The 25,392-nt window shown below is 55.9% G+C and overlaps 1 protein-coding gene across 5 annotated transcripts in view; it reads left to right on the top strand.

Annotated features, from left to right (window-relative positions):
• Positions 1–1,096: 1,096 nt before the first annotated feature.
• ARHGAP26 (Rho GTPase activating protein 26) overlaps positions 1,097–25,392 on the top strand; it is a 99,510-nt gene continuing 75,214 nt past the window's right edge. For 2 of the 5 annotated variants that reach the window (XR_011728961.1, XM_071759344.1), the window contains exons 1-10: positions 1,122–1,585; positions 12,982–13,077; positions 13,352–13,413; positions 13,885–13,956; positions 14,771–14,872; positions 17,574–17,684; positions 18,110–18,214; positions 18,780–18,909; positions 19,526–19,626; positions 21,309–21,403. Coding sequence is in view for 2 of the 5 variants with exons in the window: in XM_071759344.1 (XP_071615445.1) it covers positions 1,432–1,585; positions 12,982–13,077; positions 13,352–13,413; positions 13,885–13,956; positions 14,771–14,872; positions 17,574–17,684; positions 18,110–18,214; positions 18,780–18,909; positions 19,526–19,626; positions 21,309–21,403 (1,028 nt within the window). In the remaining 3 variants the exon portion in view is untranslated. Of the gene's footprint in view, positions 1,586–12,981; positions 13,078–13,351; positions 13,414–13,884; positions 13,957–14,770; positions 14,873–17,573; positions 17,685–18,109; positions 18,215–18,779; positions 18,910–19,525; positions 19,627–21,308; positions 21,404–25,392 lie in introns of all 5 variants that reach the window. The other 3 variants (XR_011728963.1, XR_011728962.1, XM_071759346.1) reach the window with 2 other exon arrangements.

Below are 25,392 nucleotides of genomic sequence, written 5' to 3'. Positions count from 1 at the left end.
AAAAAATTAAAATAAAATAAAACAAAAGAAAGGCTGAAGCTGGCAGGGCCCGGCGTGGCTTTTCATGGCTGGCTGGCCAGGAATGTCCCCACGTCGCTCCGGGACACTGTCCCTGCACAGCTCATGGCCTGGGGGGGCTGGGCTGGGGCCACCTCCTGCCCTCCTCGCCGGCCCGAGCGGCTGAGCTGGGAGAAAAAGGGGAATTCCAGCGATCTGGGGATTATTTGCCAATGTCACTCTTTGTCACAGGAGAGGTGGCTCTCCCTGGGCTGGGTGCTGCCATTTTTTCCCGGTTTTCTCCAAACTGCGGGATTCTCCTGTTTTATTCCCCCCGAAAGCAGCCGGAGTCCAACCCGGGGAGGGGTTGGGGGGCACCGATCCCTTTTTTGGGGGGGCTGCAGTTTGCTCCTGGCAGCCTCCAGCCCCGAGAGGGAGGTGCCGAGGCAGCTGCCGAATTCCTGGCGTGTTCCCGAAGGGAAAGGGGCTGCAGGGAGCAGCCGCGGGGGCCGTGCCGGGCGGGATGCGGGGGTGGGATGGGATTGGATGCGGAGCCGGGCGGGATGCAGGGATGCGGTGACCACGGGGACCCTCGGGATGGTGCTGAGGGCCCTTGCTGCGTGTGACCAGCGGTTCTTTGGCCTCGCTGATCTTCAGAGGGCCCTTCCAACCCCTGGCCTTGCGTGACTCGCGTTATCAAAGCGAAGAATCATCTCGGGGGGTAAAAAAATTAAACCAAACCCAGGGAAAAACGCAACCCGGAGGCCCGGCGGGCTGGGCGGGGGTCTGCAGGCAGGGTCGGGAGCCGGGGAAGGGTGGGGAGCCGGGGACTGGGGGTGCCCAACCCCTCCGGAGGTGCGGGGCAGGGCCCAGGTGCGGGTCCCCTCCCCTCCCTCCCGCTCCCGTAGGACCGCGCCGTGGCCACGCCCCTTTCCCCCCTTCCCCATTCATGCCCTCCGCCTCTCGCAGCTGATTGGCTGAGCCGCGGCGGGGTGGGCGCGGCTACCCGGCGGAGGGCGGGAGCGCGGCGGGAAGCGCCTTCCCCCATTGGCTGCGGCCCCGCGCGCGCGCGTCGGGGGGGCGGGGCTTGTGCGGCGGCGGCGGCGGCGGCGCGGGCAGAGCGCGGGCCCGGCCCGGGCAGCGGCTCCGCCTCCCCCCCCCCCCCCCCGGCCCCCTCCTCCTTTTCCCCCGGTCCCGTCCCCCCCCAATCCCCCGCCCCGCTCCCCCCCCATCCCCAGCCGGCCCCGCTCGGCACGGCACGGCCCGGCTCGGCTCGGCCGCTCCCGGGGCGGTGCCACCTCCTCCCGGAGAGGCGGGCCCGCCCTTTGGCTGCGTTATAAAAAAAAAAAAAAAAAAAAAAAAAAAAAAGCAGTAATTTTAATTTTTTAAATTTTTTTTTGCGGGAGGGGGGGGAGTTTCCCTGGTGCGGGCAGCATGGGGCTGCCGGCCTTGGAGTTCAGCGAGTGCTGCCTGGATAGCCCCCAGTTCCGGGAGAGGCTCCGGTCCCACGAGGCCGAGCTGGAAAAGACCAACAAGTTCATCAAGGAGCTCATCAAGGACGGGAAGTCGCTCGTCGCTGCCCTCAAGAGTAAGTGAGGGGTCCGGGGGGTGGCTCTGCCCCGACCTCGCACCCTCCAGACGGCCCCCGGTACCGGCTCGCCGGGTTCTGCCTGCCCCCGGTCCCGCTTCACCCCTCCTTGCTCGGCTTGGTCCTGGTTCTGGTCCGTTATGGATCACCTGCTCCCCTCTGCGGGTTGGCTGGGCCATCGGGATGTGCCTGGTTCTGGTTCGAGTCCTTCAGGACACGCGTGGTCCTGGTCCAGCGGGACGTTCCTGGTTGTGGTCTCGGTCCATTGGGACGTGCACGGTCCTGGTTCTGGGCTGCCAGGACACTTGTGGTCCATCAGGACACGGCTGGACCTGGTTCCGTTCCACCGGGTCCCGGTCCGCGGTGCTCCGGGGTGGTACCGCTGGGTCGGGTTGGTTGGGGGGTTCTGCCCTCCCCGCCGGTCTCCTCTGTCCCCTCTCTGCTCCTGGAAGGGGGGGAGATGCCCCCTGCCCCCTCCTGGGCTCCGCTGGTCCCACCTGACCCGTGGTGGGACCGGACCCCCCCCGGCATCCCCCGTGACCCCCCCAGCCTGGCCCTGGGGGGCTGCAGGGTGGGTTTGGGGGTGGGAGCCCCCCCGGGGGTGCAGGCAGGGGATGCTCCAGCCCCCCCACTTTATCCCCAAGGTGCTGATTCCTGCTCCCTCCCCTCCCTGCCCCCTACCCAGCCCCATGGGTGCAGTTCCAGGAGGAGCTGGGAAGGTGACAGGGCCCCTCTGTGTCCTCGTTTTGGGTTAAAAACCCCCAAACCAGAGCCCAACACCCCTGGGTACATCGGGGTCCTGCAGGGCTCGGGGTCTGGGGAGCTGCTGGGCCCTGCCTGGAGCTCGGGTTTGCTCCCAGAACAAATCCTCCAGCCTCCTGTTCCACTGGAAAAATCCATCCTGGGAAGGACCTGGTTGTTCCCACTCCCAGCAGGTGTGGGAACTGCTCCCTCCTGCTGCCCGGGGAGGTGTTTTTTGGGTGCTGCTGGGGGGCTTCTCTCCCACAGCCCCCGGGGCAGGAAGGGCTCTCGCCGGCTGCCGGAGATAAGGATGTTTTTTTCTGGCTGGATTGTTTTGGAGCCTCCATTGAATCCCTTCCTGGATTAGCCCCGAATTCCTGGGCAGGGCTGAGGGTGCTCTCCCTGCTGATGCCCGGGATGTGGCTGCAGCAGGGAGATGGATCCTGGTGGATGTGCTGGAGCCTCCCTTCCTTCTCCCACCGGTGCTGCCCCTCTGCCTGGGCATGGATGGGGTTTATCCAAGGGGGGAGAGCTGCTGCCCTGCCTCTTCCCACTCTTCTCCCCCAGGATTTGGGGACTGGCACCACCAGGAGCTGCTCCCTGGTCCCACCAGTGACCAGGTGCTCCCTTCTCTCCCCCACCTTTTATTTTCCTCCTGTCTCCCAGCAGTTTGTCTCCCCCTGGCCGGGCAGGGTGATCTTATCCCCCCCCCCCCTGCCATCACCTCCCCATCTCCTTGGCCATCGTGGGGGGCTCGGGGAGGTCCCAGGGAGCAGCAGACCCCCAGCTCTGGGCACGCTGGAGCTGGGAGGGTGGCTGAGCTCTTGGCAGGGTGAGGAGGCCTGCAGAGCAAGTTGCTTGAAGTCTTGGCAATATCCTCTCTCATTTTCCTTCCTCTTGCATTTTCTGCTGGATGTTTCACATCCTCTTTGTTTGAGACAGGGGGAAGTAACTCTTTGTGTGTCAGCAAGGAGCAGCTTGGACAGGAGCATGGGGAGGAGGAGGAGGATGCTCACTCCTTCACTAAAACAACAAAAAAAGAAGGGGGGAAAACTCAGGAGGTTGCCAGGAATCTTGGTTTGCTGAAGGGCTGAACAGCCTCTGGTGCTGAGGGCATCTCTGGAGTGTGGGAATAGAAATGGAGATCTATAAATCCTGGGGTTTTTTTCCTCCCCCAGTGAGTATCTCTGCCTGTTTGTTGTCTCCCTTTGCTGCTGGGCTGGTGTGAGGACTGACCTGATTTTTCAGCAGGAGGATGTGTCCCTCTTCCTCTACCCACCAGACATAAATTATTCAGCAAGTTTTGCAAATGCAAAGACCAAGAGTGAGACATAAATAATGAACCCCAAAGCCTGGATGCTGTCAGGCTCGTTCTCCAACCTCAGAGCCGTGGTCACCATCCCTCCCAGGGCTGCAGAACCTTTGTGTCCCTTGTCCCCTGGGACAGGGAGCTGTGTCCCTGGCTGCCCATGGTCTCCTTTGGGTGCTGGGGCTGCACTTGGTGTCCTGCCACGTTTCTGCTCTTGGGTTTTGGGTTTTTTTGTTTTTTTTTTTGCTGCTTCTGCCTCCCAAGCCCTAATTTGAAGCCACCGAACCCGTCCACACCCCTCCTGCTGCTGCCTCTCAGGCTGCAATTTGTCTGCTGGGGCCAGGCTGGGGCTGAGGGGGGTTCTGCAGACCCCTCCCCATCAGGGCCAGACCCTGGCTGTCCTTTGGGGTGTCCCAAAAGAAGGGGACAGGGGGGCAGCCCGTGACACCGCAGCGGGCAGTGCCAGGAGGGCGGTGGCCGTGGGGTTTTTTTCCCTGGGAAAATTCCTTCACTCTCGTTGAAAATCCAGCTTGTCTGTGTCTTCTTGGAACCCAACTTTGATGTGGAAGGTGTGTGGCCCTCCCTGGAGCTGGCACCAAGTGGTGACCTGCCTGGGAGTGAAAGTGAAAGCCCTGGTGGGTGCTGAGCAGTTAATTCCCTGCGTTGGTACAAAGGAAGCTTCAGAATGGAACAAGGAAACATTTCAGGCTCCAGTTGGGTGTCCTGGGGGAGACCCTGGCTTGGGTGGGCACTGGAAACGTTCTCCTTTGCCTCCCCAGGCTGAAAGCCCTCGGGTTGTTGGAGGAAGAGCCACGTAGAATGATGGGATGTCAGCTTGGAAGGGACCTCCAGGATCTTCTGGTCCAAGCCTCCTACTCCCCCAGCTTAGATGAGATCTCAGCACTTTGTCACCAGCCCACATCTTGGGCTGATTCCCAGCCTGGTGATGAGTCCCTGAGCCCTGGAGCTGCTGGCATCCAGCATCTCCACCAGGGAGGAGAAACCCAACCCCTTCTGGGCTTGTTTTCATCCTTTTGCCCTTCTGGTCCTTGAAGCACCAACCCCAACCTCCCCACCTCCTGTGCACAGAGGAGAGGGACTGAGGTGCAGAGCTTTGGGGCTGCCCTTTCCAGGACTGCCCCTTTTTTTAGGTTTTTGCAGGTGCCAACATCAATGGGTGGAGATGTCCATGGTTGGAGAGGTCCTGGCTAGGGGGCTGGAGGCCAAGGAGAATTATTCCTCCTTTGCATGCCCTGGGCAGTGTCTGCAGCCACAGATTCAGCAGCTTCAGCTGCTTGGTTCCAAGAGGGGCTCATAGAAAGGAGAATTCTGCTTTATTTGCAGCTTCAAAGTTCCTCCTCTTCCTCCCTGGGGGGAATTAGCCATGGGAATGTGTTCCTGCTCAGGAGATGCTCTGTGGGGAAGAGATGGGACTGGGTCTGGTTTCTTCACTCCTGTGACCCAAGACAGGACTTGGGGAAATGGTTGGGAGCTGAACCAGGGGAGGTGTCAGGAGAAGGATTTTCATCCATAGCAGTGGAACAGCCTCCCCAGGGCAGTGGAGACAGCACCAAACCTGCCTGAGCTCCAGAGGGATTGGGATGATGCTCTCAGGCACAGGGGTGATCCTGAGGGTGCCCTACACAGGGACAGGGGTTGGACTTGATGGGTCCCTCCCAACTCAGCAGATTCTCTGCTTTGGTTCTGGGGGGGATGGTTGTGCAGCCAGAGGTGGCTCCTTTACCCCCTGGGGCTCAGCCTGGTGGTAAGGAGGAAAGTTTGGGATTTTGCAGCCTTTTGCCCATGGTTCTCCCTCACCCACTGCCCCGGGGGATGATCCCTGCAGGAGGTTTGGGTGTGACATCCCCTGGCACCCTTTGCCACCTCCTGGGTGTGGGGGGGGGAGGGTCCCTTTGGTGCTGGTGTTTTGGGGAATGGGTGCTGGGAGCAGAAGGGTGCTGGGTGTGCAATTTTGTGGGTCCCTGATTGCTGCTTCTAAAGGATGCTGGCAGGAGGCTCCTGAGGTGTTCCTGGAGATTCTGCTGTTGGGAGTGGGGCCCAGAGCAGCTCTGGGCAGGGGTCCTGCTGCCCCAGGGTGGGGATGGGGTCTGGAGATGCTGCTGGCCCTGCCTGGGTGCCCATTCTTGGGTGAAACCCAAACCTTTTTGGGTTGGGGAGGGATGGATTGGGGGTGACTCCTGCTGACACTTCCAGCTTTAAGAGGCTTTTTTGCCAGGGGCAATCCCACCCTGACCAGTGGTACCTGAGGTGTCACCTGCATGCTGGGACTCTGGGGTTGGTTTCCTCTTTTTTTTTTGTTTTTTTTTTTTTTTTTTTGGTTAATTTGGAGGTGGCAGCTCCCAGGGCTGGGGACAGTGTGTCATGAGGAGCTGCAGCGTGAGCAGGGTGGGCGAGGAGGGGGAGCTGGGTACCAAAACCTGCACAGCTTGTTCTGGGTGTGAATCATCACCATCATCATCATCATCAGCAGCAGCAGCATCCCTCCTGCCTCCCCCAGGCACTCCAGTGCCTCTCACCCTGGCTGCTGCATCCCAGCCTGCTTGGATTTTATTTTTTTTTTTCTCCTGGCACGATTTCCCACCTGCTCCTGGTGACCCTGGAGCTGTGGGCTGCAGGATGCTAAGGAGGGAAATTTGTCAGGCTCTTGAGAGCAAGGAGGGACCCAACTGGACTTGGTGATCATCAGTGGAAAAAAAAAAAAAGGTTGTGATCTTAGGCAGTGCTCTTAGGCTGGGCTGGATGAGCTCAGAGGTGTTTTCCAGCCTCAGTGCTTCTATATTTGGGTAAAATCAGGGGCAATGGGCAGGAGCTGTTCCTGGGGAGATTCCCAAGAAGTGGATTTTTCCCCAGGAGGACAACCAGAAATTTAAATTTTCTCCTATGGAAGGTGGGGGGGGTGGGGAATTCCCCCCCACTTGGGAAAGTTTGAAGCCTCAGCTCAACAATGAAATCCTAAGGACTGGAGCAGGTGGTCCCTTCCATCCCAACATCCTGTGCTCTGCTGGACTTGGGGGGGAATTCTGCTTTTCCAGCAGGACCCTGGGGGGCTCTGGGGTGCTGGGTGAGGGGTGCTGGGGAGGGGTGCTCTGCAGAGCAGGGTCCCAGAGGGGGGGATGGGAGGTTTCTGGGGGGATGGGAGGTTTCTGGGGGGATGCCAGGCTGGTTCCTTGCTGGAGCTGGTGGTGGGAAGCTCAGCAGCCTCCGGACCATCTGGCTGCAGCACGTGGAGCTGCTGGTGCCAAGGGATGGGGGGGAATGGCTGCTGCTTCCTCAGCCCTCCCCAGGGATCAGCCTCACATCCTGGGGGGCAGTGGGTGCCCCCCAGGGCTGGCATCCCCTGCAGGGCTCACAGGTGTCTGCCAGCCAGGCACCTCCCTGCTCCATTCCCCAAAAGGCCCCAAATGCTCCCTCGGTTCTGGGCTGCCGTGTAAAAAGCATCTATTTATGGGTTTGTTTTTTTTTTTTAAAAAAAAAAAATAAAATTAACAGACTGTTTATCTACAGCCAGGTTGTAAATAGCTCCTCAAATAAGAAAGGGATTGTTTCCCCCCAGGCTGGGTGCTGGTGGATTTTATGGAGCTCAGGTACCATCACCCCAGAGGGATGGGGTGGGGTGGAATGGGATGGAGTGGGATGGGATGGGGTGGGATGGGGTGGAGTGTGCAGGGCATCCATCCCTCTGCATCCCCCACCTGCCCTCTCCTTTTGAGCAGCTTCTCCCTGGTGTCTGGATGGGGGCAGGGAAAGGGTCACTGCAGGGCTGGGTGCCCTATAAAATCAGCTGGCCTGGCCCTTTTTCATAATGCTGGAGCCTCCCTTTCATGGTTTATTTTTCCCTTTTTTTAGCTGAAGCAGCGTCTGTCCAGCACCCTGCCCTCCCCGGGTGCTGGTTGCTTAGCAATGTTTTACAAAAAAAAAAAAAAAAATCAAATCCAATCAGATCATTAAATCCCCCAGTGCAGAGCAGGGTGCTTGGGTGGCTCTCAGCTCTGCTGTGCCCTGGCTTTGGGGGGGATCCCTTGGGTGCTGGGGGATCCCTTGGGTGCTGGGGGCTCCTTTGCTCCCCACATCTGTGTGGGGCTTGCATTCCCACAGCTTGGTGGCCACTAAGGCTGGGAGAAAGCCCAGGCTAGTGGCAGGGATGTGCTCTGGGCCATGCATCCCATTCCTCACCCCCGGGGCTCTGCTGGAGATTTTAATTTCTTGTTATTGACATTTTTTTTTTCCTTTTTTTTTTTTTTTAATTTTTATATATTTTTTTTCTTCCTGCCAAAAGCAGGAAAACTTGACTCACTGGCCAGCAAGGTTCCTGCCAGCACGGTGGGAATGTTCCTGTCCTTCCAGCTGAGGTGCAGGAGCCCTGCAGACCAAAGGATTTCCGCAGCCATCCTGCTGCCAAACCCCCCTGGCCTGGGACCTGACCCCACTTCCCTGGAGCCCCCCAGCCCTGGGGTGGCAGCCAAGCCACAGGAGGGGACAGATGTGTCCCTGTGTCCCCTCTGATGTCTCCTGTGTCCCCTCCCCACCCGGGGGCCTCAGCACCCCCCGTGGGACTCCAGTGATGTCCCAGCTCCTGCTCCAGGAGACACGGAGCCACGGTGGCTGTAGAGTGAATTAATTAATTAAGAGATTTAATTCCAAACTAATCCTGGGATAAGCTGGGGGGGGCTCTGTCAGCACCTCTCCCATGCTGGGACCCCCCCCCAGTTCCTGGTGGGACCCCCCCCCACCCTTCTGCTCCCCTCCTGGGTGCTGCTGCCCAGGGCAGGAGCAAATTTCTCCTGGCTCAGCATCCTCTAAATCAATGGAATATCTGGGACAGGGCATTTTATTCCAATGAAATGGGATTCCAGGCTCCTGTTGATGAATTTCTGTGGCCAGGGGGTTAAGGTAATGCTGGGGGGGGGGCTTGGAGCTTGGGGGGAGGTGTCCCTGGCTGGAACTGAGGGATCTTTAAGGTCCCTTCCGACCCAAACCATTCTGTGATACTCTTTTTTTCCTGTGATTTTTAAAATTTATTTAATTTTACTCTTGCAGTTGGGAAGTGCCAGCCAGGTCAGTAGTTTTCCATACCATGACCCTGTCCCTGAACTTTTCCAGGCACTTCTAAACTGTCACCCACACCTACTTTATTTTTTTTATTATTATTTATTTTTTTATTTTTTAACACATCCCTCAGGAGATGTACCTGAGGATTTACACCTGAGTCCCTGCCCTTGTTTCTTGGCCACCTCCCCAGCCTGTTACCTGCAAACCTGGTGCCTGCTGGGCTGGGTTGTGCTGCCAAACAGCACCAGGATGTGAGCAAGAATAAACACAGGGAAAAGTGCCAGAGCTGGGAGCTGGGTGGGGAAGCTGAGAAACCTTCTGGTTTGGTTTGGTTTTGCTGTTAAGTGCCTGAAACTCTCTGGGCCCTTATTTTCCAGGGGTTTGGTGGTGGTTCCCAGAGCCAGGAGGGCTGCAAGGTGGGAGCAGGGACCTGCCTTGGGCTCTGTCTTTCAGCAGGCAAATATTTGTCTGCTCAGCATCCCCAGAAATGGAAAATTTGCCTGGATTCATCATTTTTGGGTTGTTTTTTTTTTTGTCCTCCTTCTCCATCCTGACCACAGGCAGAGGCAGCTCCTGGATCTCCCAAGCTGTTTCCTTTTCTCTCGTTTCCCTCTGATCTTGGAATTGCTTCTGAAAAATCCTCCTGGGGCAAGGAAGGGAAACTGGGCAAACTTTCCATGCAGGAGCCTCCCTGGATCAGCCCTTCCTGGAGGAACAGGGAGGTCCTTGAGCCCGTTGCTCCCTCCTGGCTCTGTTTTCCTGGAAATTCCTCCATCCCTCCCTCCAGGAGAGCCAGTGGTCCCTCCTGCTTCCCTTGGATTGATTCCTTTCATCAGGAATCTCTGGAAGCTTTGCCAAAACATCCTGCCCAGGCCAGGCTCCCAGGGTGACTCAGGTGTTACTGATTGATAATTATTGATTGATAGTGATTGATTGATTCTGGTTGATTGATGGTGAGGTATTTATTGATACTGATGGGTTTATATTGATGGATTTATACTGATGGATTGATAGTGATTCCCTGCTGCTTACTGGGGTGGACCAGGTGACCCTTAGAGGTCCCTTCCAACCCAAATTATTCCATAATTCTGGGATTTGGGACATGACCAGGCTGCTGGGCAGCAGGGGGGATCATTTGCTAATTAATTTTAGCTGTGCAGCCAGGTGGGCCCTCCAAAAGCTGACTGTGTCTGGGGTTGTGGTGTTGGTTTTTTTTTTTCAGGACTTTTTCTCTCTTGGAATAATACCATGGGAATGAATTCCTGCCCTCAGGGTGCTGCTGGGGGCTGATCTGCTGCTTGCTGCCCAGTCTGTGGTCTCATTCATCCCACAATGGGCTCTCTGTCCCTTTGCAAACATTTTGCCCTAGGATCCACGTTGTGTGTGTGATGGGAGGCATCTGGGGGAGCCTTGCCTGGCTGTAAAAAGCTGTAAAAAAAAAAGCTGAGCAGCAAGTGCAGCACCTCCTCAGATCCTCAGCTTTGGGGCCTTTCAGTTTTTCTTGCTTTTTCTGAGCAGTTTTTGGGGTTTCCCCTCGGAGCCTGGTTTTGGAACCTGCTGCTGGAGGTCTCTGCTGGTCTGGCTGGAGAAATTTCCACGAGGGATGAATCAGAGGGGGAACCCCCTGATGAACTCCAGCCACCGGGTGGAGAAGTTATTTAATGAACAAATCATTGCTAATTATGCAGGAAAGCAGCTCGGGGATGGTGCCAGAGGATCAGGGGGTCTGGCAGGAGTGGGGCTTTTGCTCACCTCCCCTGGGAAGCAGAAAGAGAAGGAGAAGGTTTAAACCTTGGGGAACAACTTCAGCACTGATTGAGGCTGCCCCAGGCTGGGGTATCCCAAAAAATCTGCTGGGGGGTGGCTGCAAACTCTGCTTTTCCAGGCAGGAATCGTGCTGGGTTCCTGCATCACCTTCCTGGCCCTGGCTTGGGCTGAGCATCCCGAGCTCAGCAGCTCTGCAGGGTGCTCCTGTGCTGGGTCCCCTGGGCCATCCCCCCCCCCCAAACCCCATCCCTGGGCATCCCCCAGCACCCCGGGATGCATCCTGACCCCCTGGTGCTTTGGCTCCAGGGTTGTTCCTGCAGCCCCAGCTGAGGGGGTGCTGGCTGCAGGCTCAGACACCAGATTGCTGCTTTCTAAGCACCCTGGGCTGGCTCTAATCTTTCTGTTTTGGCTGCTGATTAAAGTGGCTGCTCCAGGGATTACCCATCCCCTGCCTGCTCTGGGGTTGGGTGCTGGGATGCTCCAGGAGCTGCCCCTTGCTCCTAAGTGCATGGAATGCTCTGGGAAGGGGGGAGGAGGAGGAGGAAGAAGAGGGTGGGGGTGCCCTAACCTTAATCCTAACCCTAACCCCACCCTGTCCCCTTCCCAGGGCTGGCAGCAGCTTGGCCATGGTGACCTGACCCTAAGCCAGGACCCTTCTGCTCCCTGTCCCAGGGGAAGGAAGGGGCAGGAGTCTGGGTTCCTGTTGTCTGCAGGAGCATTAAATAGAGGCTCTTGAGCAATTTGCTCTGCAGGAAGTGTAGAAATGCAGCAGGAGCCCTGCAGGGTGGAATTGGCCTCCTCAGCATCCTCTGCTTGCCCCCTGGCAGCACCATGAACTCTTGGCTCTGGATTTGAGCCACAGAACCCTTGGAAGGGACCTCCAGGATCATCTGGACCAACCCTCCTAATATTATCCCATTGCCCTGCTGAGCTGAGGCTTCCAACTTCCCAAAGTGGAGGAAGCCCCTGCTTCCCCTGGGAGAGCATTCCAAGGTCTGACTGTCCTCACGGGGAAAAAAATTCCCTTTTGGGTTCAGTTGGAATCTCCCCAGGAGCACCTTGTGCCCAAGCAGCTTTGTCAGCAGGTTTGTCTTTCCCTGGCACATCCTGCACCCTCTCTCCTGGGTGCCCCAGAGCACACCTGAGCCAGAGCTATTTGTGCTTTTTCCAGCAAAAAGCAAAAATAAAAGCTGGCTGCAAGGTCAGCTTTGGGGACTGGGGAGAGCCTCCACTCCCTGAGCCAGCAGAAGAAATTTTTCCTTTGCCCTTCCTGATCTCTGAAACTTGGGGACCTTGGACCTCAGGCAGGAGGAGACCTCTGTCTGGTGTCTGGTGCTGGGGTGTCTGGTGCTGGGGTGTCTGGTGTTGGGGGGAGGGAACATGGGGGATGATGAGGACACTGTGAATGATTTGGAGGGTGTTGGGGACATGGTGGATGGTGAGGACCCTGAGCACCCAGTTTGTCTCCTCTGTGCACCCAGTTTGGGTCCTTGACCCTTTTCCAGGCAGGGAAGGGGAGCATGGCCACAGTGGGAGCAGAGCTGTGGCTGTGCAGAGGACATTTGGTTTTCCTTGCTGGAGATTTGGGATTTTGCTTGGTGGTTGGGGTCACCCAGCTGGGTCTCTGGGCTGCCTCTCCCAGACTTGGTGTTTTCCTTGCTGCCCCTGGAGATTCATCCCTGCCTTGGGCAGGGGGTGTGATGGGCACAGGAAAGGCTCCTCGTGGGGGATGCACACCTGGGACCCCAGGCTGGTGGCGTTGCTCGGGCAGAAGGGTTTCCCAGGCTTTGTTTTTCCCTGGTGCTGGGGGTGATGGATGAAGCTGCCAGCCAGAGAACTTGGAAGTGAAACTTCCCCGGCCCTTGGCACAGTGATTTGTGGGTCCAGGGTTTTTTACAGAAGAGGAAGCAGAAGTTTTTCTTGAGCTTCTGGAGGATTTGGGGTCAAGAGCTGAGGTGTCCCAGCAGGGCTGGTGTCCTCCTGCCCCTGCTCCTCCCTTGCCATGGGACGTCTCCAAGGTGTCCTCGCGGTCCCTGGCCTTGCCCAAGCACCTGGGTGGTGCCCAGGGGGTGTTTGTGTCTGCAGGGTTGATGGGACCAGAGTCCAAAAGCTGATCCTGGGTCTGCTGGGGTCACTGGAAGTAAGAACTTAATAGGATTCAGATCTGGGAAAGAATCTCTGGCTTGGGAAGCAATCAACCTCTGGGTTACCACCCAGACATGGGGCTTCCATCCCTGGGAACCTCTCAGGGGGGCTGTCTCCTGGGGGGGGGACAATTTCCCCCTGGGCTGGACCTCCTGCCTGGGTTTTTTTGGGTATTTTGAGGCCATGGTGTACTTTGGTGGGTGCTGGCAGGAGCAGGGCAGCACCCCTTAGGGAGTTATCCCATCAGATGGGTGCTGGCTGGGGTTACCCATCCCCTGCCACCCTGCCTGGTGGTTTTTCGGGTTTTTTTTTTTTTGGTTTCCTGCTCTCATTCCCCCCTCTCTCTCTCTCTCTCTCTCCTCAGACCTCTCTGCAGCCAAGAGGAAGTTTGCAGATTCCCTCAATGAGTTCAAATTCCGCTGCATCGGGGATGCTGAGACTGATGATGAGATCTGCATAGGTGAGGCCTTGGGGTTTGGGGGGGCCCTGCCCATGGTGGGGGGGGGAGGAACACACAGGGGGTGCCAGGAACCTGGGGATCTCCTGGGGTGCTTTGGAATTGCTGTGTTCCTCCTGGCACACTGTGGTCCAAATGGGTGCCAAGGGACAGGGGGTGTCCTGGGGTGGTCCTGGGGTGCTTTGGGGTTGGTGTGTTCCTCCTGGGTCACTGTGTCCCAAATGGGTGTCACCGTTTTCCCTTGGGGGATGCTGAGTGGGTGCTGTCTCCCTTCCAGCCAAATCCCTGCAGGAATTTGCCACAGTGCTGAGGAACCTGGAGGACGAGCGGATGCGCATGGTATGGGGACCAGGGCTGGGGGGTGGTGGCACCTCTGCTGGTGGCACCTCTGCTGGTGGCACCTCTGCTGGTGGCACCTCTGCTGGTGGCACCTCTGCTGGTGGCATCCAGGGGAGAACAAGGGGTAGAGGAGGGTGAGCTTGGAGGGGGGGCAGACCCAGAATCCTGAAGGGTTTGGGGATGGGTGAGGAATGGAGAATGGTTTGGATCAGGGTTGGAGAGGGGTTTGGATCAGGATTGGAGAGGGGTTTGTATCAGGATTGGAGAGGGTTGGAGGATCAGGAATGGAGAGAGCTTGGGATCAGGGCTGGAGAGGAGCTAAGGATCAGGGTTGGGGATGGGTTTGAGGATCAGGGTTGGGGTTTGGATGAGGATCAGGGTTGGAGAGGGGTTTGGATGAGGTGTCCTGGTGCTGGGGGGTGAGGGGCAGGTGTGGAGCAGCCCCCCAGCTCTGCTGTCTCTGCCCCACAGATTGAGAACGCCAGCGAGGTGCTGATCACCCCCCTGGAGAAATTCCGTAAGGAGCAGATCGGGGCAGCCAAGGTGAGGAGCTGCTGGGTGCTCTCCTGGGGCTTGGGAGCAGAGCCCAGAGCCCCACAGGGGTGCTGGGGGTGCTGGTCAGGGCCTGGTGGGCTGGGGGGTGTTGGGGAGATGGTGGTGCAGGTATGGGGACATCATGGGGACATGGGGACAGCTCCTCTGGCTTCTGACTTCACCCACAGCCCAGGGGCCAAACTCAGGTGCCAGGCGGTAGGGAACATTTTTTTTTCTTACTCCATTTTCTCAGAGGGATTCTCAGTCACCTGAGCCCCCCAGCTCTGTGCTCCCCATCTTTGGGGTGACCCCAGGGCACTGTAGGGGTTTGGGGTGGCTTCTGGCAGGAGCTGGGGAAGAGAAGTGGGTGAAGAGAGCAGCTGGGGGCAGCCTCCTCCCCCCCTTGCTTTCCTGCCTTTGGTCTGCAATCCAAACCACAGCTCCTGGGGCTGGGACAACCTGGAAGCCAAGTGACAGCGTTGTGGTCCCAGGGGACCCCTGTGAGGGGTTTGGGATCAGGATGATGTGCTGGTTGCTTGCTCAGCAAACGCTTTTCCTCCTCTCTTGTCTTCAGGACCAGCCCTGGCCCTGAGTGTTCTGCTGAGCCCCTGGGAACAGAGGAGGGGCTCTCCCAAGGCTTGGGTTTTGGCAGTTTTCCTGGAGCTCAGGGATGAAGGCAGCTTCTCCTCTGCCTCTTGGCTTTGAGCCCCCCCTGTGCTGTGCAGAAAGCTCCTGCCTGGGACCTGTCCTGCCCCAAGCTGTGGAATTGCTGTGGCTCCTCACCCCCTCTGCTCAGCATCCCCCTTCTTGTTCTCTTCTGTAGGATGCCAAAAAGAAATATGACAAGGAGACAGAGAAGTATTGTGGTGTCCTGGAAAAGCACCTAAACTTGTCATCTAAGAAGAAGGAATCCCAGCTTCAGGAGGTGAGCACAACCTCTTTTTTTTTGGGTGTCCAGCAGCCTCTGCCTTCAGCTTTGAGCCAAAGCTTCCAGCATGGGTTGCCCTGGCTATAAACTCTTTTTTTTTTTCCGCTCACCCTGGCTGTGAGCAGTGGGGTCCTGGGACCCAAGGGGATGGTGAGTGCATCAGAGAGATCCCAGATGGATGGTGAGCAGGAAAGAGGGAGAATTTGTAATTAAAGAGTGTGAGGGAAAGGAGCTGGTCCTGCTGCAGGCTGCAGCACAAATCCTGGGTGGCTTTAGCTCCCTTCTCTGGCTTTGGGCTCCAGGGGAGGAGCAATGGGGCTTAGGTGCCTTTAAACTGCTTTAGGAGCCTCTTAGTGACTCTGGCTGTGCAAAGGCTCTTACAGGGTGAGCACCCTGAGCTTTCCATCATTCCTGCCAGCTCTGGAGTTCCCTGCCCTGCTCCCTGCAGCATCCAGCTCCTGGCTTCTGGGCACGGTGCTGGTGTGATGTCCCAGCTCCTCCTGGGGAAACTGGGGGGCACAGGGGGGACTCCTGCACTGGGATGGCTCAGATGGGGGACATGGTGCCCACCAGATTTGGGGGAACAAGAGAGAAGATGGATCTGTGGCCCAAACAATCATCTCCCACCAAATCAGGGCTGGAGAGGGGTGAGGATCAGGAATTGAGAGGGTTTGAGGATCAAGGTTGGGAATGGGTGAGGATCAGGGTTGGGGAGGGGTTTGGATCAGGGTTGCCCCAAAGCATCTTTGTCCTTTCATGGGTGCCCTGGGGCTTGTAAATAACCCCCTGGAAGCATCCATACATCCCAGGAGATGGAGAATCCCTTTCTCCCAGCTTTTTTAACAACCCTTTAAATCTCTGGTGTTTGAAATAAGTGTTGTGAGACTCCGGGGTGGAAGGAATTCCATCCTGGAAGAGAGAGAGCCCCGTGTGGGTTGTGCAGCAGTGATTTTTGGAGGTGTGATCCCATGCTCTGGCCAGCTGGGGTGTGGGATGCTGGTGCCATCTGCTGGCATCTCCCACCCCAACCTTGGCTCTGCTGGGAAAGTGGGAAGAGGCTGGAACCAGCTCCAGAGTTAAGTGTTGGGACCACCAGGAACCCCCCACGGTGGGTTTGGAGGCTCAGGTCCCCCCAAGAATTGGGGCTGTGCCTTGGGAAGAACCTTCCAGCTTGTGGGACATGAAACATGGAGCTGGAATCCAGGTCTGAGACCTCCTGTGGGGTTGCCCACCCTGCTCCCTGCCTGCCAAAGGCTTTTGGGTTGGGGGCTGCAGCCCCTGCAGGGGGTGGGGGGGTTTGGAGAAGCTGCCACCACTGGTTATGGGTAGGCTGAGGCTTCACTGGTGTCCTGAGAGAAGAACCTTCATGTCCAGGAGGTTTGGGGGTTTCTATTTCCTAACCTGATGCCCACATCTGGAGGGTGATAGCAGCCAGATGTGCTGGGGTGGGGAAACCATGGGAAGTTTCTGCTGCTTTGGCTGGTGCCCAACTGAAGTGGCACAGGGAGCCTAAATCTGCCCTGCACCTCCTGGCAGGGGTGGGGGGGTGCATCATATTTTCTGCTTTTTCAGAACTCAGCTTGCTAAAGAGCTCAGCCTGGGCACCATGGGCATGCACAGCAGGGGATTTGCCACTTCCAGGGTTTCCAGAGCACAGGATCCCAGTGTCCATCCCATCCCAGTGTCCATCCCATCCCAGTGTCCATCCCATCCCTGTCTCCATCCCATCCCTGTCTCCATCCCATCCCAGTCTCCATCCCTGCAGGGGTGTCAGGCAGATCCCATCCTCCTCCCTGGAGTTCCAGCTCTTCCAGGCTCACCCTGGGATTTTCCTCCTCTTGAGGAGCCCCTGGGTGCTGGTTTGCTCCAGGGGGGATGGTGGGGGCACCCAGATCCACCTCCCAAGTGTCCCCCCAGAGGTGGCAGTGTGGGTGGCACCGCCGTGTCCCTCACCCTCCTGCTCCCACGTGCAGGGTTGGTTTTGGGCACTGGGATTGGGGTACATCCCTGTTTTTGGGCTTTTCCTGTGACAGCAGAGGGGGTTTGGTGCTGCCCCCCAAGTGTCAGGCTCTGGAGGTTGGGGGGAGGGTGCAGGTTCTGCCCTTGAAGTCTCCCATTCCGGTGCTTTCCAGAAAAGAGGGAATCACCTTTTTTCTCCCCAAATATGCAGCCACTTTCTCACTCCCAACACCTGGTTTTGTGCCCAGCTGCTGGGGAGGTGAGAAAACATGAGGCAGTTTGCAGAAAAAGCTGTGCCATCTGCCCAGCTTTTGGGTTGGGCTCTGGAGATCCTTTTGTTCCCTGTGCAAACATTCCCATCAGATCCAGATGCCCTCTGGTCAGGAGGCCAAACACTCCTGATCCTGATCCTGATCCTGATCCTGATCCTGATCCTGATCCTGATCCCGATCCCGATCCCGATCCCGATCCTGATCCTGATCCCGATCCTAATTCTGCTCCTGCTCCTGCTCCTGCTCCTGCTCCTGCTCCTGCTCCTGCTCCTGCTCCTGCTCCTGCTCCTGGTCCTGGTCCTGGTCCTGGTCCTGGTCCTGGTCCTGGTCCTGGTCCTGGTCCTGGTCCTGCTCTTGGTCTTGGTCTTGCTCCTGCTCCTGCTCCTGGTCTTGCTCCTGCTCCTGCTCCTGCTCCTGCTCCTATGAATAATTCCCTGTTTTCCTCTTTATGTCCCCCTGGCTTGCAGGCAGACAGCCAGGTGGACCTGGTCCGGCAGCATTTCTATGAGGTTTCCCTGGAATATGTGTTCAAGGTCCAAGAGGTCCAGGAGAGGAAGATGTTTGAGTTTGTGGAACCTGTAAGTGAGGGCTCTGGGTGCCTCAGGCTGCAAAAAAATGAAGGAGGGGGGTTTGGGGGGGGGGAGATTTGAGGGGAGGGAGCTCAGGGATGCCATGGAAATTCTGGGAATGTTTTATTTTTTCATTGTGCAGATATCTCTGCTGGGGTGGGCTTGGAAAAAGGGCAGAAAATCAGAGAGGAGAGGGGGGAAAAAAAGAAGTGCAGCTCATGTTCCGGAGGGAAATAGTGCAGGAGTGACAGGAGTAGGGGAAAAAAAAAATAAAAAAAAGGGGGGGGCTTAACTTTGAGGGAAGGAAGCACAGACTGAGGGTTGTTCAGAGGAGGTTTTGGAAATGAAAGGAGGGTGGAGGGTTCCTGGGAGCCTTCTCAGGGGTGGCTGTGGGTCTCTGCTGACTGCTGTGATGATTTTTCCCTCTGTTCCAGCTCCTGGCCTTCCTCCAGGGCCTCTTCACTTTCTACCACCACGGCTATGAGCTTGCAAAGGACTTCAGTGATTTCAAGACTGAGCTGACAATCAGCATCCAAAACGTGAGGGTGCCTCCTGCCCACCCCTCTCACTGTCCTGCAGGGCTAGCTAACAACTTCTGATATATTGTAATAAGGTTTTCTTTTTTTTTTTATCACCAAGCAAAGGCTTTGGCTGTCTCATTGCAAGAAAAGTCTGGTTGGAAATAGCATTTTGTCCAGAGCCTGGCAGTGGGTTGGTGTCCTGGGCTGTGCCCTGGGGCTTGGGTCAGGGTTTCAGAGCATCCTGGAAGTCTCCAGAGCCCTGGAAGAGCAGCACCTTTTGCTTCCCCAGAGCAGGGGGGGCTGTGGGGTGGTGGCACTGCAGCCTTGCTTTCCTGCCATGGCATAAAATCACATTTTTTTCCCCCTCTCCCATTCTGTTTCACAAAACTCAACATACAAATGACTGAATTTTTAGCTTCAGTCCAGCCCCAGGAGGAAATCCTGCCCTGTGGCTGCCACTGGGCTCCCCATTTCCCCTTAGGGTGCCCATCCCTGGGGTCCCTCCCTCCCCCCGTGGGGGTCCATGCACTGGAAAATTGACTTTTGTGAATTTTCACAAAAATTCACTTGGTTTGGTTTGCAGACAAGGAACCGTTTTGAAGGAACAAGGTCAGAGGTTGAGTCCTTGATGAAGAAGATGAAGGAGAATCCCCATGAGCACAAAAACATCAGCCCCTACACCATGGAGGGATACCTCTATGTGCAGGAAAAAAGTGAGTGCCTGCCAGGGCAAGGTGGGGAGGGGGATTTGTCCTGCTGGGGGCACCAGGGGTAACTCAGCAAGGCACAAAATCTGGGAGAGAAAGAGGGGGAGGGATTGGCCCAGGGGGTGGGATTGGAAGTGGATCAAGGGTTGGACTTGGTGGTCTCAGGTTCTTTCCAACCTGTCTGGTTCTGTGGTTGTGGGGTTGTGGGGTTGTGGGGTTGTGGGGTTCTGTGGTTGTGGGGTTGTGTGGTTGTGGGGTTCTGCAGTTCTATGAGTCTATGGTTTTAGGGTTCTATGATTCTTGGATTCTGTGGATCTATGGTTCTAGGATTCTCTGAATCTGGTTCTAGGATTCTGTGGTTCTAGGATGGTTCTGTGGTTCTATACTAAGGTGGGAATGTGGGAGCCAGGTTTTCCCTGGGAGGGGGAATCACTTCCAGTGCCTCCTAAGAGCCATTTCCCTGATCAGAGGGAGGGTGACAATGCTTAATCCACTGGGAAATCCTCTCAAGATCCCGAGGTACAGAACTTTCATGTGAAATTGTTGTTAAATGTGGAGGATTTCAGGAGAGGGCACAGAGACTCTGCTTGTTCTGGGACTAAAAGTTCTCCTTGCTTTGCAGGGCACTTTGGGACCTCCTGGGTGAAGCATTACTGCACCTACCAGAGGGACACCAAGAGGATCACCATGGTGCCATTTGACCAGAAATCTGGGGGCAAAGGGGTGAGTGCTGGCAGGCAGCAGGGCTCTGCTGTCCCCCTGCTCTGGAACATTTTTTGGGAAGGTGACACAGGTGGCAGTGAAGTGGGTCAGACGTGTGCCCCACTGAGGGGGGGCCACAGGGGACACCTTTATTTACAAGGAAAAGAAAAAGCAAGCCAAAACCAACAATAAAACAAACAAAAAAAACCAAGCAATGAAAAAAAACCCCACATACAAAAAAACCCAACAAAAAAACCCAACACAACCAAACCCAAACAAAAAACAAGGAAACCCCCAAGAGCAAAGCTGTTTTCCCAGGCAGATAAAGCCCCTTGGATGTGGCTCCATATTCCAGGGCTGTCTGGAAGCATTCCCCAGTCCTTCCTTCCTGCTCCAAGGGCTGGAGAAGAGAACCTGTTGGGTATTTTTTTCCTTCCCCAATGCCTGGAGCTGCCCAGAAGAAGTTGGTTTGGTTGAGGCAGAGCCAGAGGAGAGCCCGGAGCTGCTCTTGGCTCCTCCACACCCAGCATTTCCCCACTGCTCCAGGACTGCCTTGCTTCCCCTGTCCAGCAGGAACAATGAAGCCCCCCAGAGTGTTCCCAATTCCCAAACGTTCTCCCCTTGCAGGGATTTCCTGGGGCAGCTGGGGGGGCTGTGCAGGGCTGGCAGAAGGAGCTGGCGCTGGGAAGAGTGGCTTTGAAAATTAATTTCCTCTTGCCTCAGAAACAGCTTCATCCTAACTCAGCCTCCAAACATCCCAGCCCTGTAATCCAATGGGTTTCTTGTGCTCTCTTCCCATTCCACAGCTTTCCCAGGGTGCTGCCAGCAGGACCAGGAGCACTGCTCCAGCCTGCCCTGACGCCCACCAGGCTGCTGGGGCTGCTGGCATCAAACCCTGCCAGGGATGGGGGCTGACATGGGTCAGCTCTCTTGTGGTTGTCTCCTTGGGGCTGTTCTGGGTCCTTAAATACATTTCCTGGAAAACTGGTGATGTCAGGGAACGGGGTGGTCAGCCAAGGTGTCACCAAGGAGAGGGCAGAGAGAGCAGCGAAGCGACCGTCTCCAAGGACTCCTTCAGAATTCCTTTTCTTTTTGAGTCATCCATGGGTTTGGGAAGTTTGCAGGAGGAGAAATGTCTGTGCAGGCAGGGAGGGAGCAGGGGTTTCCTCCAGCAGAGGACAGCAGTGCACGCTGATCCTGCTGGATCCCTGCTGGGCTCTGGGAATCCAGCAGGACTTGGATGCAGACGCCAGGATGAAAGAATGGGTTTGTTGTTGCTTTGTCAGATAATAAACATTTGAAGACATGTTTGCTCCCGTTAAGAGCTCTGGCGTGCAGAATGCTGCCAGAAATGCAGCCCAGGGTGAAAAGTGACAGCCGGGTCTGGGATGCAGGGATGGAAACCCAGCTTTTCCCCCAAAATTTTGGGTCCAGCGCTTCCCCCCCTGCCTGCAGCATGGGTTGTGTCAAAGTGCTCAGCCCAGAAGTGATCCCTCTGCCTTCAGAGAGGAAAGCTCCACCTGAAAGGCTCTGGGGGAAGGGTGAGAAGCCAAGTCCCTGGTGTCAGGTGTGTAAATGTGTGTTTCTGGCAGGCAGAGGTTGCCACATCCCCCCAGGTTTGGACACGTTCCTCCCGGGGCTGGGCACGCCGTCGGTTCCCTCTTCTCATCCACTCCTTCTCTGCCATTTTCCTCTCTTCTCAGGGAGAAGATGAAGCTGTCACCCTCAAATCTTGCACAAGGAGGAAAACAGACTCCATTGAGAAGAGGTTTTGCTTTGATGTGGAAGCTGTGGATCGGTGAGTGCCAGGGGCAGGCTCAGCATCCCCAAGGATGCTCCTCGGGGGGGGGGGGGGGGTCACTCCTCTGGGCTTGGCTTTTTGGGGGGGGTTTGTGTCTTTTCCCTTTCTCTCCTCTCCTTGGGTCATCCCCTCTGTGAGAGGAAAGCATCAATCCCTGGAAAGGTGCTCCCCAGCCAGGTGCTCTCTGGATGTGGACTTAGGGCTTGGGTTTACAAGGTGCTGAGGTTACTCAGCTCCCTCCAACTTCCATGGAGTTTTAGCACTTCTGCAGCCCCTGCCCACCCAAGGGAGGTGGCTGGAAGCATGGGAAAGATGCTCTGGGGGTGTTTTGGCAGGGATATGATGCAGGAGGCACGTGATGGGGGAAATTCAGCTTCTGTGCTGTTGCTGCCCTGCTCTGGATGGGTGGGAATGGGTGCACTTTACAGTCCCTGCTTTTTTCCTGAAGGAGTGAAACACTTCCTGATGGGATTTATGGCAGCTGAACCAGATGTCTGTGTGGATTTGGTCTGTGGAGCCCAGGGAGAGCCTCTTATCAGATCTGGTGGTAGCACCAGGCATGGCTTCCATCCATCCATCAGCAGGAAAACCAGGCTGGGGCTGCTCTTCCAAGCAGGATTAGTCACTGCTCCCAGCTTCCACCCTGTGGGAAGTTTACATGGCTTCCCAAAGCTGGCTCCAAACCCAGGGAATGCCTGTGCCCTTTAGCTGGGTGCCTCCTCCTGTCCCAGCTCTCCTCTCCTCTCTGGGACGCTGGGAGAGGGTGGGAAAACCCAAAGTTCACCAAACTTTCAGAGTCTTGGGTAACTCTGGAATCCCCCCCCGTGCCTTTCCCTGCTCCAGCCTTTCCGTGCCAGCCCAGGATTTGTTTTGTTGGGATGGAGCTCTGCCTGTGTTGGCTGAGGGAGAAGATAACCCTGAGGCTTCCTCCCCTTCCTGGGAGCTGCAGTGTTTCTGCTGACATGGGTTTGGTTTGTTGGGTTTTTAATTTTTTTTTTTCTCTCTCTCTCTGCCCTGAGGGTATTATTTTTTTTTCCTAATGTGAAAATCAAAATAAAACTGGGAGGAAGAGAAGCCAGGCACCACAATAGTTTTCTTCTGTGGCGTGTTCAGAGGCAGCTGAACCTTCCCTTGATGTCTGGAGCCTGCCAGGCATGGGATCAAGAGCTCCTCCAGAAACATGCCTGCTAAATGTAAACATTGGCAGGGGAGCAGCAGAGGAACCAGAGGAATTCCAGAGGCAGGGAACCTGAGGAATTGCTCATTTCATCCTGCTGCAAGAGGTGGATATCCTCCTGCCTGGGAGGAGAGGGAAAGCAAGAGAAAGGCAGCTTTTCCCCCAATATACAGACAGCTCTGCAGGTTTTGGGCATCAGGATTTGTCACTGCTTGTCTGAAACACTGCTGATGTCCAACAGAGTTCAGCTAAGAGGAGGTGACAGGTTTTGCCATGGCCAAGAGGGGATGTGATGTGTTCAGACCAGAGAACCCAGATTTCTGCAGTGGTCTTTGTGTCTTGGGATGGTTTTTGGTGGTTTTGCTTTTCTTTTTTTTTTTTTTTTTTGTTTCATGTGTTTTTTTTTTCTTCTTGTCTATACCATTAGAGGAGTTAGAAACTTGATGTATTGTTCCTCAGCCCCAGTGCAGGAAGTCTGGATGTGATTAAGGCAAACAACCCCAAGATGCTCCCCTGTCTCACAGATGTCCCCTCTCCTGACTTGCAGCAGTTTTCCCCTTTCCTTTCCTGGGTGCAGCTTCTAAATGAACATCAGGCTTGGAACCCACACCCAGCAAGGGGCAAGCAGCTTGGCTGGGTGCATTCTGTCACCAAGCCAGCCCAGGAGCACATGGGGGCACTGAGCAAAGCCCCTGGATTTCTGCTGAATGATGCCTGAAGTTCCAGACTGCCCTTCCAAACCTTTCAGGGGGCTTAGGAGAGCAGGGAGGACTTGTCCTTTCCTCCTCCAGGATTTCTGTCTCCTGTCACTATGGAATTCACCCCTGGGTCACCAGCACAGGCTGTGGGGGTCTTGGGGAGCCAGGGGACCCTGCTCCAGGTCCTGCTTTCTGTCCAGCCTGGAGGTGGCAGCCGTGGCTGTGTCCTCAGCACAGAATCTGGCTGCTGCTCAGCCTGGCATTTTGGGAAAGCTGCTTCAGTGCAACCTGGGCTTTTAAAGAACCCCCAGAGAAAGCTGTTGCTTGTTTTGAGCAGAAATAATTTTGGTTTTTCTCCTGTGAAGATGGTGATTCAGCACTCCCAAGCTGCAAACCTGCTCTGTGATTGCAGCATCACTTCCCTCTCCTGTTGGCTGAGCAGGAGATGCTGAAGGTGCTGAGGACTGGCAAGCTACAGGTGTTTGGGAGAGGTCTGAGAAGTCCCTGGTGCTGCATTTGCCAATAGCTGTGCTGCTCAGTGTGAGAAATGAGGAGTATTTTCTTGCTTTGTTGTAGCCAAATAGCCCTGGAATGGGGCTGTCTGGCTGAAATCCATCCCCAGTCTGGTGGATACTCTGGTCTACTCTTCACAACCTTTTTTTTTTTTTTTTTTTTTTTCCTGACTAAGCTTATTTGCAGTCTCTGTGCATTAAATCAGTTCTGTAAACAGGGGTGAGAGCCAGTGTCTTACAAAATGAGCCTGAGGAGGAGGAGGAGCAGCTCATTTGGCTGCTGACAAAGGCTTGGTACTTGGGGATAATGTAGGTCACTGCTCTGGGCCAGGAGCTAAACACCAGTTGGCTTTGCTGGGATGCAGAACGTGGGGGTTTTGCTCCCTTAGTCACCCAGCAGCTCACGTTCCTGTCCCTGTGTCCCCTGGCTGGGGGAGCACTGGGGTTTTGGGATGGGAGGTTGTTTGCTGGCCATGCTCAGGCTCTGCAGCTTTCTGCCTCCCAGTTTCCCCAGTGCCCATCCCCACCTCAGCTCCTCTCCCTGCTGCCTTTTGCTGGGGCTTTGGGCAGCACGTGGGAGACACCTTGTACTTGTTCCTCTGCTGGTGTTGCCTTTCCTGTGACCTTTTAAACAAAGCAGGGGAGGTTCATCCTCCCCCTCCCCTCCTTGGGGCAGCACAGAGCCCCACACAGGTCCTGGTACTGACCCTGCTTGAAGCTTTCCACAGACAAGTGAGATTTTCCTGAATTTACACCTTTTTTCTTCTTCATTTCTGGGGCCCTGGAGCAGTGGCCCAGCTCTGGTCTGGGTTTGCTGCTCTGTTCTGACCCAGGTTGCAGAACTTCTCAGCTCCTCTCAGCCCTCCAGAGCCTCTTTATTAATTTTGCTCTGGTGCTTTTTCCATCCCCCAGCTGAGATTGTCTCCCTGTGATAAGCTGCTTACAGGAGTTGGGAGGTTCTTATCTCCTGCTATTGCTTTCATTATTTGTTTGTTTTTCTGGAAAGGGGGAACAGCTATTGGGCTTTCTCATTTTCTCTGCCTGCTTACTCACAGCTCCTGAAAGCCAGGCTGGTTTTCACAAAAGCTGAGATACTGAGAAAAACTCAAATTTCCTGTGTGGTCTCCTATGGAAAGGAAAAAAAAAAAAAAAATCTCTTTAGTTTTTAGCTTCTAGCCTATTGAAAATACACCTCCTTGCCAAGGGTTTGCCATGTTCTGACTCTGGTCACCTGTTCAGCTTAGAAATAGATCCCTGCTGATCACAAAATTTCACCCAACATCCCAGAAGGTGGCAAAAAAAAAAAAAAAAAAGGTGGGGTTGGTGCCTGGAGGTTGAAATGTGCAGGGAATCAGCAGGTCCCTTGGGTGTGTTCCAGGCATCCACATGGATTGGGCCATCCAAGCATCCTGCCTGGGGTGCTGGGGCTCCTCCAGTGCCCCTGTGTCCCACACCAAGGTTTGGGGGGGTGGGGAGGTGTCCAACAACCCAAATCTAACTGAGCTCCAGCACTCAGGCTCATTTGGGGTGGGTGAGGGAACCCAAACTGGTCCGTTTGGGTTATCTGTGGGGGAAGGAGGTCAGAGAGGGCCCTTCCCT

Source organism: Heliangelus exortis, chromosome 15 (genome assembly GCF_036169615.1).
Source record: "Heliangelus exortis chromosome 15, bHelExo1.hap1, whole genome shotgun sequence".
Classification (NCBI taxonomy): domain Eukaryota; kingdom Metazoa; phylum Chordata; class Aves; order Apodiformes; family Trochilidae; genus Heliangelus; species Heliangelus exortis.
This window is presented reverse-complemented; position numbering and strand designations above follow the sequence as displayed.